The sequence below is a fragment of the Patella vulgata genome, chromosome 2, assembly GCF_932274485.2.
Source record: "Patella vulgata chromosome 2, xgPatVulg1.2, whole genome shotgun sequence".
NCBI lineage: Eukaryota > Metazoa > Mollusca > Gastropoda > Patellidae > Patella > Patella vulgata.
Window position 1 is genome coordinate 55,380,934 of NC_065880.2, and position 16,341 is coordinate 55,397,274.

General features: G+C 34.6%; 1 protein-coding gene across 1 annotated transcript in view; it reads right to left on the reverse strand.

Annotated features, from left to right (window-relative positions):
• The window catches only part of LOC126809473 (acetyl-CoA carboxylase), an 89,764-nt gene that overhangs the window by 20,860 nt on the left and 52,563 nt on the right, over positions 1-16,341 (reverse strand). Inside the window, exons 21-29 of the mRNA XM_050534081.1 lie at positions 13,846-14,035; positions 12,938-13,062; positions 8,137-8,250; positions 7,429-7,542; positions 6,936-7,025; positions 6,553-6,671; positions 4,861-5,013; positions 4,006-4,117; positions 3,625-3,738 (exon numbers count right to left, since the gene is read on the reverse strand). Coding sequence (XP_050390038.1) covers positions 3,625-3,738; positions 4,006-4,117; positions 4,861-5,013; positions 6,553-6,671; positions 6,936-7,025; positions 7,429-7,542; positions 8,137-8,250; positions 12,938-13,062; positions 13,846-14,035 — 1,131 coding nt within the window. The remainder of the gene's footprint in view (positions 1-3,624; positions 3,739-4,005; positions 4,118-4,860; positions 5,014-6,552; positions 6,672-6,935; positions 7,026-7,428; positions 7,543-8,136; positions 8,251-12,937; positions 13,063-13,845; positions 14,036-16,341) is intronic.

Below are 16,341 nucleotides of genomic sequence, written 5' to 3' on the forward strand. Positions count from 1 at the left end.
GACTGCAAAATTTGTGACTGGGAGAATACAAGAAAACACTTTTAAATACATTGGATTAGAAATTAATCAGTCTGATGAAGGAATTACTTTACATCAAGAAAATTACATTAACTCGATAACACAAATCAGACTTGCACCTGGTCGTTCAGGAAGGAAGTTTGATAACTTGACAAATGATGAATTTAAACTTTTGCGTGAAATCATTGGACAGGTAAATTGGGTATCTACCCAATCACGTCCCGATTTGTGTTATGATGTACTGGATCTTACTGTTTCTTTAAAACAACCGCTTGTAGAGGACATTTTAAAAGCAAACAAAATGGTTAGAAAATTAAAGGGAGATGAATGTAAACTTTTATTTCCAAAAATGAGTTTGTTACAAAATCTCAAAATTGTCATATTCTCGGATGCCTCTTATGCTAACATGAGTGATGGTATATCAAGTGCTGAAGGCTATTTGGTATTTATTGTTGATGACAACAAGAAGAGTGCACCTACTGCTTGGTCATCACGAAAAATTCGACGGGTCGTTAAAAGTACTATTGCTTCCGAGACTTTGGCAATTGTTGATGGTATTGATACTGCATATTTTATTAGGTCTCTTCTAAGTGAAATGTTATTTAAAGATGTCAAGTCAAATAAAATTCCATTGATATGTTTAACTGATAACAAGTCAATCTATGAAAACATTTATTCCACTAAATTAGTACAGGAAAAGAGACTTAGGATTGATATTGCAAGTATTAAACAAATGATAGCTAATGGTGAATTACTAAAAATTGAATGGATACCTAGTAGCAAACAAGTATCTGATTGTCTTACAAAAAAGGGTGTATCCAATAAACAGTTACTAGAAGTTTTTAATTCAGGATCTCTGAATTTAGTTTATTAGTTCTTATTACACTGTATTTAAATTAGTATATGAGATGTTATGTTTATGTTTGTCTGTTTATTCTCAAATGGTTACTTTTAAGACTAGGTAGTCTCTCTAGAGGTTTTGTTTGTATTCCTATAAAAATAGAAAAAGGGGAGATTGTTAATATTTATCTGTGTTTATATAATGTGAATCATTCATGTCAATTATGTCTATGATGTAATGTGAGTTATTCGGGTGAGCATGTGCGGTAGACGGGAAGTGAGTGACCGGTTGGCGGGAGTGAATGGCCGCTCATGGCGGGGTTTTGATGTAATGTCAGAAGGAATAAAATGGTTATAATTAACAGTAATATTGTGGTCTTAACAACGTTAATATGATACAAATGGTGAACTGTTTTCTCTCACAAGAATTGTCACTATTATCGACCAGGGGTGATAATATAATTTGAAATAATGATATTCTATCGGCATGCTTGTATATTTTAAATTCCGTACATGAAGCCACTGTAAACGGACGGAATTCAGCTATCAAAATATTTAATTCTCTTTGAAAGGAACTTTTGGCCATCTTGATTACATGTATTACCATTTTTTTTTAAAGACGAAACGAAATATCAAATAATCACCGCTTGGATTAATCATTAGGAGTAAATAATGACTTGAGATAGGCTTTATATACACCATTGGCAATTATCAATCAACTAATCATTAATCCAAGACAACTGATTAGTATTACTCATTGACGCGATCCGGATTATCAGTCAGTTGATTAATTTATAGTATCCCGCCATGTGATTGACACTCAATAATGGTTAATCCAGTAGACGTGGTACAAGGGTTAATCAGCGAACTGGATGTATGAGATGTGTTGTTGACGTTTGGGAAAGTAGGACGAGGGGAAATGTGTAGGGAGTGAAGTGCTGTAAAGGGATAGTTAGATGTATTATGAATGGTTAGAGTGGCTGTAGTGTTACGGTGAAATACTATGCCGCCATCGTAACACCACAGCTTTATGATTTGTTAGACAGGAGTGATGTAATGGCTCTCAACAATTGGGTATGCTGGTACCGTCGCAACGTAGCCGTGAAATATATATTGTGGGGGGGAAGGGCGGAAACGGAAAAATATACAATGTTGACAGTATGTGCCAGGCATGATAGGGAGTGTGTGGGAGGGTCACCCTCATAACATTTTTTTTTTTTAAATTTCAGTTTTCTGTAAGCAGTGAAAACACTATTTTGGCATTGTTTGCGGGGTTAAACCTAAAAATCACATTAATACACCTATTGCACGATATTGTGAAACTAGCTGACGAAGACAGCTCGGGCGGCGATTGTTCGACTCAGGGCTGCTCTGTCAGTATCTAACAAACGCATTTAGTTCGCGTACAACTTTTAAAAACCGAATGTCAGTATGGTATTTCTCACATAATTGGTTATCGCAAAAACAGAGTAAACTGAAAGCGAGTAATCTCGACTCAAACCTATAGTCTATAGCCTACTTACAGTACTACACTCGTCACTAGGCTTCCTATATTATTGTTTGTGGACGGTTTACTACTCAGTGATAAGCCTGCGCCGCAAAAAGAGGTCTCGCCTTTTATTATTAGTATAATGACTTCCTCATGTGCGGCAGGTTAGTTTGCTTCTAAAAACACTGTTTTCCGTTCCAAAAAATACAAAAGTAATTTTCTACCAGATGACCATGGTTCTTTCACCGAGACTAGATAATTTCTCTCGGTGTAAGGATATAGCTATGGATAAGTTCATACAAGGTCAATAAATCCGCGGTCACTTCGGGTCACACTGTTGAGAAAATAAACCGATGGGTTTGTTTAGTAGCAAATCGAGCGTGAATCAATTGAGTTTGTACTGAAAAATTTTTGAGTGATATGTATGAACTGTCTTCACACATTCGGTTTATAATTAGCGATACACAGGTACAGTGGCAAGTGTTGTACTTCACAGACTGTTTACCTCCGAACTACCTCCGCACGAAATCCCCGATTTGGGTACTTGTTAAAAGAAAAAGAAATAGTACCTGTGCGCATGCCAGTAAAAAAAAACTAAGAGTTCGCGCATAAAAATGCCCGAACGTACCAGGCGCCAGGTCATCCAGGATAAATACGATTAGAATTTTAAGATTTCTTTCCGCCAGTTCTAAAAAAGTATCGTCATTACCGCAAAACATTATCGCCAAAATCAAATTTCAATCGCCACTTTAGGGGGGTTGGATGGCTGAATGGTTAGCATGTGCGCGCTGTACCATAAAGTCTGTCATTGAGTCAGCTAGCGTGGTTTCAATTCCCCAGTTGTACGTGACAAGGAGTAGGGTCGTCTGTCCAACCTTATGGGTTTTCTCCGGGTCCAACGGTTTCCTGCCACTGCTAAAGACCCCTACGCGCAAGTGAATTATTGAAATAAAATTAAAACCATGTTAGTCCCGAAATGACCTAGTTTGTGTCGAGTGGACGGTAAACCCCATTTCTCTCTCTCAATTGCCACTTTCATCATATTTTTATCGCAAATTGCGACTTTGGCGACCGACAGTGTGAGCCTTGCACACCGGAAAATCAGGATGAACTTTCTTGGCCAATGCAGGAATCGAACACTTAACTTCCAGGCTAGCGAGCCAGTGTCTTACCCACTTAGCCACCATGACCCCCAAATGTAATAACTTGAGTAAGATTGCTGAGGGAGCAAAGTTTTAACTCATATGAATTATACCTTGTCATTAACACAGACTTACATTTTCTTTACAGAAAGCTTGAAACTGACCAGAAATAACATCATCATTTAATTCAGCATGACTATGTATACCAATATTTATAATATGAATAGGATCATCTATATCTGAGGTACTCTGAAAAATCAAATACAAAATGATCATTTATACTAGAGCAACTATCATTTATATTAAAGAGGAAGTAAAACGATGTAATTATCTAAACATCATAAAATGCGGCCATTTAGCAGAAAATTCAAGCATTAGCCTACTTGAAAAAGTATATGTTAAAGTTCTTAAAAACGGCTAAATAAAACTGAGTGACTACAGTATTTATACAGTATGAAATATAACAAATACTTCACAATTACAGAACCAGATGTGGAAAAAAAAAATAATAATTACCCGATTGGACAAGGTTTCAGCATCCAGATCATAACCATTATCATGTAATCCTATAGCTGGACTATTAGGGGGGGATTCACAGTTAAATCTCTCCAATAAATAATGAAAGTTTCTGAAAAACATAGTGTCTTGTTTAGCAATTATAAAGACAGAATGCCAGGTAACAAATCATACGGCCACAGCAGTTTAAGGGAGAGAGAGAGTAATGGGGTTTAACTTCCACTCGACACAAACTAGGTCATTTTGGGACTAACACATGGTTCAATTTTATTTCAATAATTCGCTTGCGCGTAGGGGTCTTTAGCAGTGGGAGGAAACCGGAGGACACCCATGAGGTTGGACAGGCGACCCTACTCCTTGTCACGTACAACTGGGGAATCAAAACCCCGCCATTTGACTCAATGACAGACCGTATGATACAGCGCAGCACGCATGTGCTAACCATTCGGCCATCCAACTCCTCCCCCACCCCCCCCGCCACAGCAGTTTAAGGCTGTTGCTCATTTATTCTTTTGTAGGTAATGTGAGCATTTACAAGAAACTAAGAACATGATCAACAACAACCCATGAAGTAATTTTCAGAAATAATTCAAATTTGATTGGCTTCTAATACTTCGTAGTGCTAACATTTATTATACAAAACATGTTCTGGTAATCAGATGGTAACATTAGCTGCTCGGAGTATCAGAATATAATAGGTTTCTTCGTCTCATGAACTTAAACACATCATCATCAGAATGTTGTTTTTTTTCCAAATTGATCAAGGTCAATAACTCAATGTGGGTACATAAAAAAAAAATCAGAATTGTAAATCTAATTGATAAAAAATTGATAATTTTTTTTAATAACACGTACGGTTGAAATTCTTCAAAAGTATTGAAAGCTGCCATGACACCCATTCTTTGACATATTGGTGATTCTTCAAAATGTTCAGATGATCCAAAATTTAAGTCATCATTCATAGGAGCCAGACGTAACAAACCGCTATCAAACCGTGTAACCATCAATCTAAAAATAAACATCAAACATTCAGTTCCTTTAATGCATTTACTATTATATAATTATAATATTTTAATCTTATTTTCAAACAAATTTTCCAAAAATGAATTCCAAAAAGTTGGTATGACCTTACTTTTTCTTTTGTAGACAAAATACATATATTTGTCAAATGAAGTGATGGGATTTCGCCCATATATTCCGTACATGTTTGAAGCTATTTTCCAAACATCCTAAACTGTCCGACCAGGAATATGCCCAATCGTTGATAATAGGCTAGATTGATTAGGTAATTAAGTGATCGACGTATTTATCGTGTTCTACCAACTATACACCTACCTTGATTAACTACTTAATCTACCTTGATTGGCTAACTTAATCATTTGTTGGACAATTCATCAATCCAATCCTGATCAGAAGTCATTGCTTCTCCTTTGTCGGACTATATATCAATCCAATAAGAGTGATTATAAACTTAATCTATGTGATTAACCCATGATTTCTCCATTGTCGGATGCTTCAATCTCCTTGATGTCGGTCGACAACACATAGGAATTAGCCATATATGTCACATATCCTAATAGTATATAACACCCCAAATCAATATACATTGTATCCAATAACTTGTCTGTGATATTTCTTCAGTGGAAGCTGAAGTTAAATAAAGCTATTTCACACACACGCAATGCGGTTATAGTACAAAAACTGAAATGAAAGTAGAAATCTCGCAAGAGATGTGAAATTAAGAGATGTACACATGCTGAATCTAATACGTCTGATGTCGGAGAAAAGATTCTATTTTGATGGCATATTCACAGATCTATGATCATATTTTGAATGGGATTTATGTTTTTAAATAAATAAATAAACACGCTAAGAAATGTTGACGAATATTTTGATTGGAATAACGTAAGTAGTTAATTGTTTTAGACAATAGCGCGTGCTAGAGTCGAATGTGATTATTTAGCAGTTGGTGTCACCCGCTCGTTGTGGTAGAGAAACATTTACTGCCAAATAAATTTCGGGATGTCATTTTTTTACCTTCCGTATTTAAGTGGAAACAGAGTATAAGACGAATGCCAGACTTCTGCTCAAAAATGTATCGACTTATGACCCGAAAAATATGGTAATTTGGGGGGAATTTGAAACAAGTACGGATCTGTAGTAGTCGGCACATTTTAATTCTATGGTATTACGATGTCATGTAATTTTGTAGCAATATTATCGACATAAATTTGAATACTGTAGGGGAATTAAACATGAAAAATAACGAGGTGCACCTATTTTTTTTTATTACGTATGAATTTAAATATTTTGTTGACACGTGATTCTTAATTGTGGTTTGAAAACACCTGCTTAAATAATGATAAGAGTTATGCCCCTTTATTTCCGGGAAAAAATGAAATCCCATCACTGGTCAAACGTCATATTTTAATTTTTTATTACACAGTAATGTTTGTAAAATAGCTTTAATTAATGTCCGCTTCCACTGAAGTCATACAACCAGCATGATTTACACAGCAATACGGCAAAAATTATTTATACACTGACCTATTAGGATGTGATCTGGGTAATAAGAATCTAAATTCTACAATACACAAACCATTATCTAGACGTACATGTTGTAAACAATTTAGTTCATAAGCAATATAAGCTCTTCTGATATATACCTAAAATAAATACATAGTAGACATTAAACACAATTATATCTATGTTCAATTAGATCTATTAAAACAGAATCAATAAAGTACATTATTGGTAATATGCAGACAATATGACATGTGAAAACCATGTCTAAATTATTACTGAATGTAACAGTAAGCATGGTGCATAATGTAGGGTATTCTACCTGTTTAAACAACATTTGATGCCAATATCTAACTTGCTTATAATTTTGGATGGGCTTCTGCATGGATAAACATTTTTATTCTTACCTCTAAGGCAGCCATCTTTACAAGATCATTTTGATGAAAGAAAAACTCTTGCAAAATATCATAAATGGCAGTTTCTGAATTAATCAATTTCTATAAAACAAAATAATAATATAGATAATAAAAACAATATTATTTGATAGTGTGAATAAAATCCAACCATACTCAGAGTTGCTTGGAGGCGCTGATCAATATACATCTACATAAATTAAAACATGTCACAGTTAGATAAACAAGAAAAAACAATTACGATATGATTAGAATTACAGTACACAAGACTGTTAAAAAATTAGGAATCAGACATACTTTCTTTAAAACTAATAATAAAGTAAATTTTCATGAAGTAAAGCTTTGATAAAAAGGTTCCGTTTTAAAAATTATTCTTTACACATTCTGCTAGCTTTTCTATTCTGATATCCCATTTCATAATAACTGGACAGGATCATGAAAGTATAACGTAATATAAATATGTAATATCATTCAAGACAACACCAACCTGAAGATTTTCTGGACAGAAATCATGGCCATACATATCTACTGCTGAAAGGAAGATGGACTCCATTTGGTTATGTCGAAGTTCAAATGGAGGCTGATGCGCAGCTATTAATACCTGTAATAATAAGGGTAATTTTCAAAGAAACTTAAAAGGCTTTCTGATTTCTTAATTTATTTCAATATCATCTGGCAATCTGAATAAAACACAGATCCTATTTCGTTTCGTTTTTTATAGTTCAAAATTTAGTTTTACTTGTCTTTACTACACTAGGAACTAGAAGAGTTGTTATATAACCTGTGTTCTGGTTGATGTGAGGGATTAGCCAATGAAAAAGTCTGTTACGGCGAGTTTTTGGCGTGCAGTGCACGGAACTGTGGGTATCCCAGTAGAAACATCAATGCGGAATAGTAAATCAAACGTCTGATGTCATAGGTCAAAAGCCGCTCGTATGACCCCTGACACGACTTCCCACTACAACTGGTCAGATCATCATGTTGTGAAGGCTATCAAAAGTATAAAAATACAAAACGAAATATACATCTGTATTTTAATCAGATTGTATCATCTGGTTACATTCAATTTCAAATGAAAATTGAAACAAACCAAATCAAACCAGTTTAGCAGTTGCCAAGAAAAATGCATATTTAGGGATAAATTATACAAAACAACTTCTTTGTAAAGTCCACTAATACAAATAATCAACCTTACTTGTCGAGCTCTAAGAGCCACTTTAGCATTTTCTGTTTTATTAAGTTGTGTTAATTCTGATAATATTGTAGCTAGTTCATCCGTTAAACCAGGTTCTTTACCACACAGATGATCCTAAAAAAATAACATTAATAAATAATTAACTTGCATACATCTGTCTCAATAACCATGTTTAACTGTCATTACCCATCTATACTCTTCAAAAAAAGTAGGGGATATTCAGAAACAATACAAAACTGCGGAAATGCACTGTTGTTTCATTAGAGGTAACCAGTGTATGTTAATAACAGGCCAATTGCCTACACATGAACATAAACAGTTCATATGGGCGGCTTATCTGACGGCCCTATTTCACTCGCAAAGAGATACACTGTCAAAAGTGAGAATGGGTTGCCAGGAAACGAAACATATGCCCACAGCAGCTAAATCGTCCGAGCAGTCGACAAGGGTTGTCGCTTATTTATTCCTTTGTAGGCAATTGGGGGCCTTTACAAGACAGTTCCATACAGATCAGATTATAATTTGTAGGTTCACAAGGTTCTACAAACTGAAACAAGGGTCTCAACTCTGGTAGTAATCTATCGAAATTGTTAAAATTTGACAGGCTTTTTCGTTTTACTAATTTAAATAATGCATATAAATTTCATACAGATCAGCTGATGATCACTTTTGTCATTCAAACGTTCACAAGGGTCATAACTCCCATAACTCTAGAAATTATTGACAGAAATTGCAGAAATTCAATAGACCTCTGTTTCACAAATTTAAATGATGCATATAAATTCCATACATATCGGATGATAACTTTCATCAATCGAGCATTAACAAGGTTGAACAAAGTAATAAATGGAAATTGTTGAAATTCAATAGGATTCTTCTCTTTACTAATTTAAATGACACATGCAAATTTCATCCAGATTGGCAGATAACTTTTGATGTTAGAGCATTTACAAGGTTCAATAAAGTGGAACAAGGGCTTAACTCTAGACGTAATAAACGAAAATTGCTGAAATTCAATAGGCTTCTTCATTTCACTAATTTAAATAATGCATATAAATTTCAGAAAGATCAGATGATAACTGTTGGTGTTAGGGCATACACAAGGTTCAATAAAGTGAAACAAGGGCCATAACTCTAGACATAATAAACTGAAATTATTGAAATTAAAAAGGCTTCTTCATTTCACTAATTTAAATCATGCATATAAATTTCACAAAGATTGGGTGATAACTTTTGGCGTTAGAGCGTTCAAAAGGTTCAATAAAGTGAAACAAGGGCCATAACCCTAGACGTAATAAACGTAAATGGCTGAAATTCAATAGGCTTTTTTGTTTCACTCATTCAAATAATGCATATAAATTTCAGAAAGATAGGACGATAACTTTTGGCGTTAGAGCGTTCACAAGGTTAAACAAAGTGAAACAAGGGCCATAACTCTAGAAGTAATAAACGGAAATTATTGAAATTAAATAAGCTTCTTCATCTCACTGATGCAAACATATATCAATTTTAAAACAACTGGATGATAACTTTTGGCGTTAGAGCGTTCACAAGGGCTTAACTCTAGACGTAATAAACGGAAATTGCTGAAATTCAATAGGCTCCTTTTCGTTTCCCTTATTTAAATATTGCATTTAAATTTCACAAAGATCAGATGTTAACTTTTGGCATTAGAGTGTTCACAAGGTTCATCAAAGTGAAACAAGGGCTATAACTCTAGCTGTAATAAATTATTGAAATTAAATAAGCTTCTTCATCTCACTAATGCAAACATATATCAATTTTAAAACAACTAGATGATAACTTTTGGTGTTAGAGCGTTCACAAGAAATTGTGGACGATGGACGGACGGATCGACAGGGGCGATGGCAACATACGCCCACATTTCTATGTGGGCGTATAAAAATGGACATTTTTGATTTTTGTCTTAATAATGAGTAATTGCTCCACCAATCCTCAGACATTCAGCAATTTGTCGTGGCATGCTCCTAATCAACCGTCCAATCACGATTTGAGGCAATCCTTTTGCAGTGCCACTGCTAATTCTTGCAGTGTTATGGGTTGATGTTGACGTCGACAAAGACGTCTCCCGATCATGTCCCAGACATGGTCTATATATTCCTCCCCACACTATAACAGACCCACACCGAATCTGTCATGCTGTCTGACGTTAACGTTAGCATGACGCTCATTTATACACCTCTAAATGCGAGCACGCCTATCGGTGAAATCCAGAGAAAATCTGGACTCATCTGAACATTATAGCGCCCATCGACGATTACCCCAATTTCTACGCTGCCTACACCATTGACGTCTGTTTGCCATGTGCTGGCGAGTTAATGGAAGCACAACATATGCCGTTCGCCCTCAATTTCGCAGAACCTGTGTACGAATGTATCGATCCTGGGCTTGTGTAATCGCTCTATGACGACCTGAACGAGGTCTATCATCAACATTGTGTGTTTGTTGGTACCGGTTCCACAGTCTGCTGATCACAGACTGGGACACATTAAGCATTTTGACTACTGCTCGCTGTGTAGAACCCATTTGAAGCATGTAGACGTTCATCATGTTGAAGACGTCTCATTGCAAATTAAACGTAACACACTAAAGCAAAGATACGCTAAACAGTAAATCTTATGAAAGAACCGATAGGAAAGCAAACATGGATAGGATAAACCAGCACACAACAGTTTTCATCAACCCTTCCTTGAAGTGTCAAATTTGACAATGAACCCCTCCCACGTGTATGGCGCTATTGCGTGTCGCAAGTGCAGCTCAGTGGTTCTGTTGGGGCGATAAGTTCTTCATTTGTGAACATACTCTCAAAGCATGTCAAGTGTCCATGACTATTTATCATATCACAACCTGCATAGGTATTTGCATTTCAATATCCCCTACTTTTTTTGAAGAGTATATATGAAATGTCATCTGTAATCTTAACTTTTAATTTTGAAATAAAATGTGCAAAGTACACATCAATCTTTCAACAATTCTTAGTCACATGGATTTGCATACAAGTAAAATACAAACATATGCAGATGAATTTATATAAGCTTCGGCTTGTTTTCAAATTCATTATATCAGCACATTGTATATATACATGTACTTGTCATACTCTAAATAATTGTTTAAACAAATTAAATATAAAATATATAAATTAATATCTATAAGTTTATATAACAAGCAAGAATACCATATTAGCATTGCTGATAGCTAATACATAACAAATACATTAAAACAAACCAATATTAAAATTAATCACATCCACAGCAAACATGAAGCATATTATTATAGACATTTATTTAAAATAAACAAACAAAAATTTGTCTTCATGTAATTAATTTTTTCTTCTTCTGAATTATGTTCTCTTACCTTCAACAACTCATTCTGTAAGGACAGTATTTCAATAATAAATTACACAACAAACTGTTTTTACAATTTAAAGATACTTTCTCGCGAAAGTATTTAAAGGGTAGTTATTATCAATAAAAGTATGGCAAATTTGGTATAAATGGAAAGTAGAGACTAATCTTACTAGAAAAATACCAGATTCCCTGAAAAACATCCATGAGGCGAGCAATGGGCAAAAATTGTCAGGGTATCACTAACTGGCAACCCAATGGCTTATTGCCTGCCAGCTTGAAGTTGGCAGAAGATAATCCAAGAATTTACTTAGGCTTCAATATGTATGGCAAATGGACAGTAAGTAACGACAAATACATTCTGAATATGGACCCTCCCTCAATCAAGTTACATGACAAACATGGCTTCTAAAAAAAGATTTTTTTATATCTTAGGTATTTGCTTGTGATTGCAATGTTTTGAGAGGGATTTGAAGCAAATTTTTGATAGATTAAACATGCATTATGCAAGAGCAAAATCTGCTTATTACAAGTCTTTCTTTAGGCCTGAAATGTTATCTAAATTATCAATTAGACATTAATTAACTTATCCAGACCATAATAAACTCTTGATGTCAAGGCTAGCCTTCGATGTTGGCTGGATTAGATTCCTATATATGGCGCTTAACGGCCATTGATAATTAAATCAAAACAGTGGATAATCGAGACTATGCTGTTTATATTAATGATTTTAGTAATGATGACCGAGACTATGCGAAAATTTCACCCGCTTCGTTCTCGGCTCATGGTGGATCAATTTGACTAAAATTTTCAGCAAATTACCTTTACACTATCTAGAATTTAACTATTATAGCGAGAACTGCCATCTCTTTATCTTATCTCCTATAATGTATTTTTAATTAGTTTGAATATGTTTTTAGTCCAAATATATCATCAAATCACCCAGTTTGTGCGCGGGAAGGCATCTTTAAACTAAATTTTTTCTGTATTTACTCATCATTCCAGTAATATTAGAATTATGTGGTTTAATCAATAGGGTTTAACATCCTACTTTTCTTCCCCAACTAGGCTAATGAAGACATAAGTTCAGTTAAAATTTATGAACTGAAAAATGTTTGAAATTTATCTACACTCAATAAGAATAAAGTCACCCCAAATCTATATAATTTGTGTATGGGCACATAATTTAGAGATCAAACCATACTGAAGCACCTGTCCAAGTTAAAAAAAATTGAATACAAATCTGAAACTTTCACAAAAAACCTTGTCCCAAGGGTTGCTGAAATTGTTGACAACACAAAACTATTCTATTTGATACACATTTACATATCAATATGCCACAGAAGATCACACAAAGCATTCTATACATATATATATATATTATAATAAAATACTCAATAGCTCAAGCAAGTTCAATATATAAAAGGTGAACTTACAATTAACATTATAACCATGGTGTTTTTAAGTTGTACTGCTAGATGTGAAAATATTGTAGCTACAACTGTTGCCATATCATCTTTATTTCTTTCACGTATCTGATACACACATTTATCATAATGACCTAAAATAGCAGACACATTAAATATAAACCTTCTTAGTACTTCCTGTAAATTATGCTTCATGGTCAAGATATAAAATACCAAACAATGGGTATATTATTAGGGATGTGGTTATAACGGCCCTATGCCATAATGGCCAAAAACAGGTTTGGTCAAAACGGCCATACTTTAGTCATAACGGCCAAACAGTTTGGTCATAACGGCCAATAAATTTGGTCACAATAGCCCAAAAATTTAGTCGTAAGGGCCAAACATTTTTAATTTAATGAAAAACAATATATTTAAATAAAACATCGATGTGGTGCTACAGTTATACACACCATGTGTCCTGGAGGCATAACAACCCAATTCAACCCGGAAAATTACATGCTGTAAAGTGTAATTGTAATTCAATTGAAAGAGGTGAGTACTAATTAATCAATTGATTAGATAATCCCTAATTAGGTACTTCACACCCTCTGATCTGATTAGGTGATTTTTTTTATTAACTAAAGGTAAAAGAAATGCCCATCTGCAATCCATTCAGAGAAAATCCAGATAACCTAATCAGAGCAGCTAACAGAATAAGAGAAAAAAAACATGTATTGTGTTAGAAAATTTCTAAGTTATTTATTGTGATGAAAGTTATAATTACAAATTACAATATCGTGTTACAATATTACAAAATTTGTTATATTACAAAATATATTTTAGGTTTTAATTAAGCTATATTTACAAATATATTTTAGGTTAAGCTATATTTACAAATTTATTTTATAGGTAAATGAAGATGCAATACCACCTACCTTGTTGAAACTGCAACTCCACCTTCAGATATTGTCTGAGTAAATCTTGTACGACTGACTTCATGTGTCCACGTATACCACTTCTATATCGTTGTACTAATTGTACTATACCCTGAGTTGTCATAAAGAATACATCACGTTCGGCTCGTCTAGTTAAAGTAGCAGCATAGCTATCAATAACATTAGCTATCTGAAAATATAAAAATATGTTTAAATACAAATATGTATAAATGCGCAAATACACAAATGGTAAATGCATTTCGGATACCGTTTGTAAGTATCAAAATTTATTGTTATGATTTTTCGCTATATATACAAAAGAAAATGAACAAGCCAACAGTGAGGCTGATGCCCCCTGCCGAAATCTCAAAATAAATAGATGACACATTAATTAATCGCGCATTTATTTTTTTCAAAAGTATTGAGCAATCAAACTATACACAAAGTTTCATCACTCTCTATCAGATAGAATTAAAGTTACCTTGTCCCAAAGCATCGACCAATGAAATTGCTTAGCTCTGCTTAGCTTTAGCTCGAAATGTTAAGCATTGAACTCAGTCAAGACATTCACCTAATGAACATCTACATCAAGTTTAAACATTCTATCTCAATTAAAAGCAGAGTTGTTATGTTCCAAAGTCTTGACCAATCAAATTGCTCGTTGCTCCTTAGCCTAAGCAGAAAATTCTCATCATCGAACGTAGTCAAAAATAGAGAGAGAGAGATGGGGTTTAACGTCCACTCCACACAAACTAGGTCATTTAGGGACTAACATATGGTTTAATTCTATTTCAATAATTCGCTTGCGCATAGAGGTCTTTTAGCAGTGGGACGAAACCTGAGGACACTCATGAGGCTGGAGAACGTAGTCAAGGTAATGATAAAATGAATCTATACTCGGAGTTTCATCACTCTCACTTAATTAAAACTAAAGTTATCGTGCCCCAAAGAATCAACCAATCAGATTTCTTATCTCTGCTTACCCTAAGCAGAAAAAGCTCCATCAAGGCATTGACCTAATGAACGCCCACACCAAGTTTGAACATTCTACCTCAATTAGAAGTAGAGTTATTGACCTAATGAAAGCCTACACCAAGTTTGAATGTTCTACCTCAATTAGAAGGAGAGTTATTGTGTTCAGAAGTCTCGACAAATCAAATTGCTTATTATCGAACTTAGTCAAGGTATTGATGTAATGAAACTATACACCATGTTTCACCACTTTGACTTAATTAGAACTAAAGTTATCGTGTCCCAAAGCATCAACTAATCAAATTGCTTATCTCTGCTTACCCAAAGCAGAAAAGCTCTTCTTCTAAGTTCATCAAGGCATTCACAGCTCAAATAGAAGGAGAGTTATTGTGTTCCAAATTCTCGGCCAATCAAATTGCTTATCGCTCTGCTTACCCCGAACATAAAATGCTCATTATCGAACTTAGTCGAGGTATTGATGTAATGAAACTATACACCAAGTTTCATCACTCTCACTTAATTAGAACTAAAGTTATCATGTCCCAAAGCATCAACCAATCAAATTGCTTATCTCTGGTTACCCATCTTCGAACTCCATCAAGGCATCGACCTAAAAAAACACCTACACCAAGTTTGAACATTCTTGCTGAATTAGAAAGAGTTATTGTGTCCCAAAAAGTGTGACGGACAGACGGACGGATGGACGGACAGACGGATGAACCCATTTTAATAGTCCCCTGCTTTCTTCGATAGGCGGGGGATATGAATTTCATAATAAGTTCTACAGGGCTATGATGCACTCACTGTATGCTAAATACATAACAAGATCAAGACACACAAATATAACCAATATTTTTTTTACATGTTTACATGAATAACCAGTGGCTGCCAGGCAGGATAAGCCCATATTTTGCAAGAGATGGATAGAGAACAAGCTAAAAATAAACAGGATTTTTTGTACAATCAGGGGCAATAATCCAGAAAGTTATGGCCTGAAATGTTCAAATATCAAAAGGGACAGAGATATTTGGGATATAAAGGTATGTTTTAAGTTTCATCAAAATCGGATAAAATTGTGACCACTAGAGGGTCCACAGCCTTCGTATTACACACTTTTACACAATTTGCGTACAAAGAGCAGGCATTTTGTTAGGCAGTTTCATTTCGATTTTCCCGAAATACAATTCAACCTTCAGTATGGTGGAATGATGATGTATTTAAACATTTTTTTAAATCGGAAAAAAACTGTGACTTCTAGAGAATCCGCAAGCTAAAAATGCGATTTTTCGAACAATCAGGGGCCATAATCCAGGAAGTTAAGTTAACGAACCAAGATTTTAGTGTGTAATGGTGATATATTCATCCGTTTTTTTTTTAAATCAAATAAAAATCGTGACCTCTACAGGGATCACAAGCTATTAACGTGATTTTTTGTTCAAACAAGGGCCATAATTCAGGAAGTTACGATCCGATATGCTCCAATATCGAAAGGAACCAATATCTTTGGGTTATAAACATGTATTT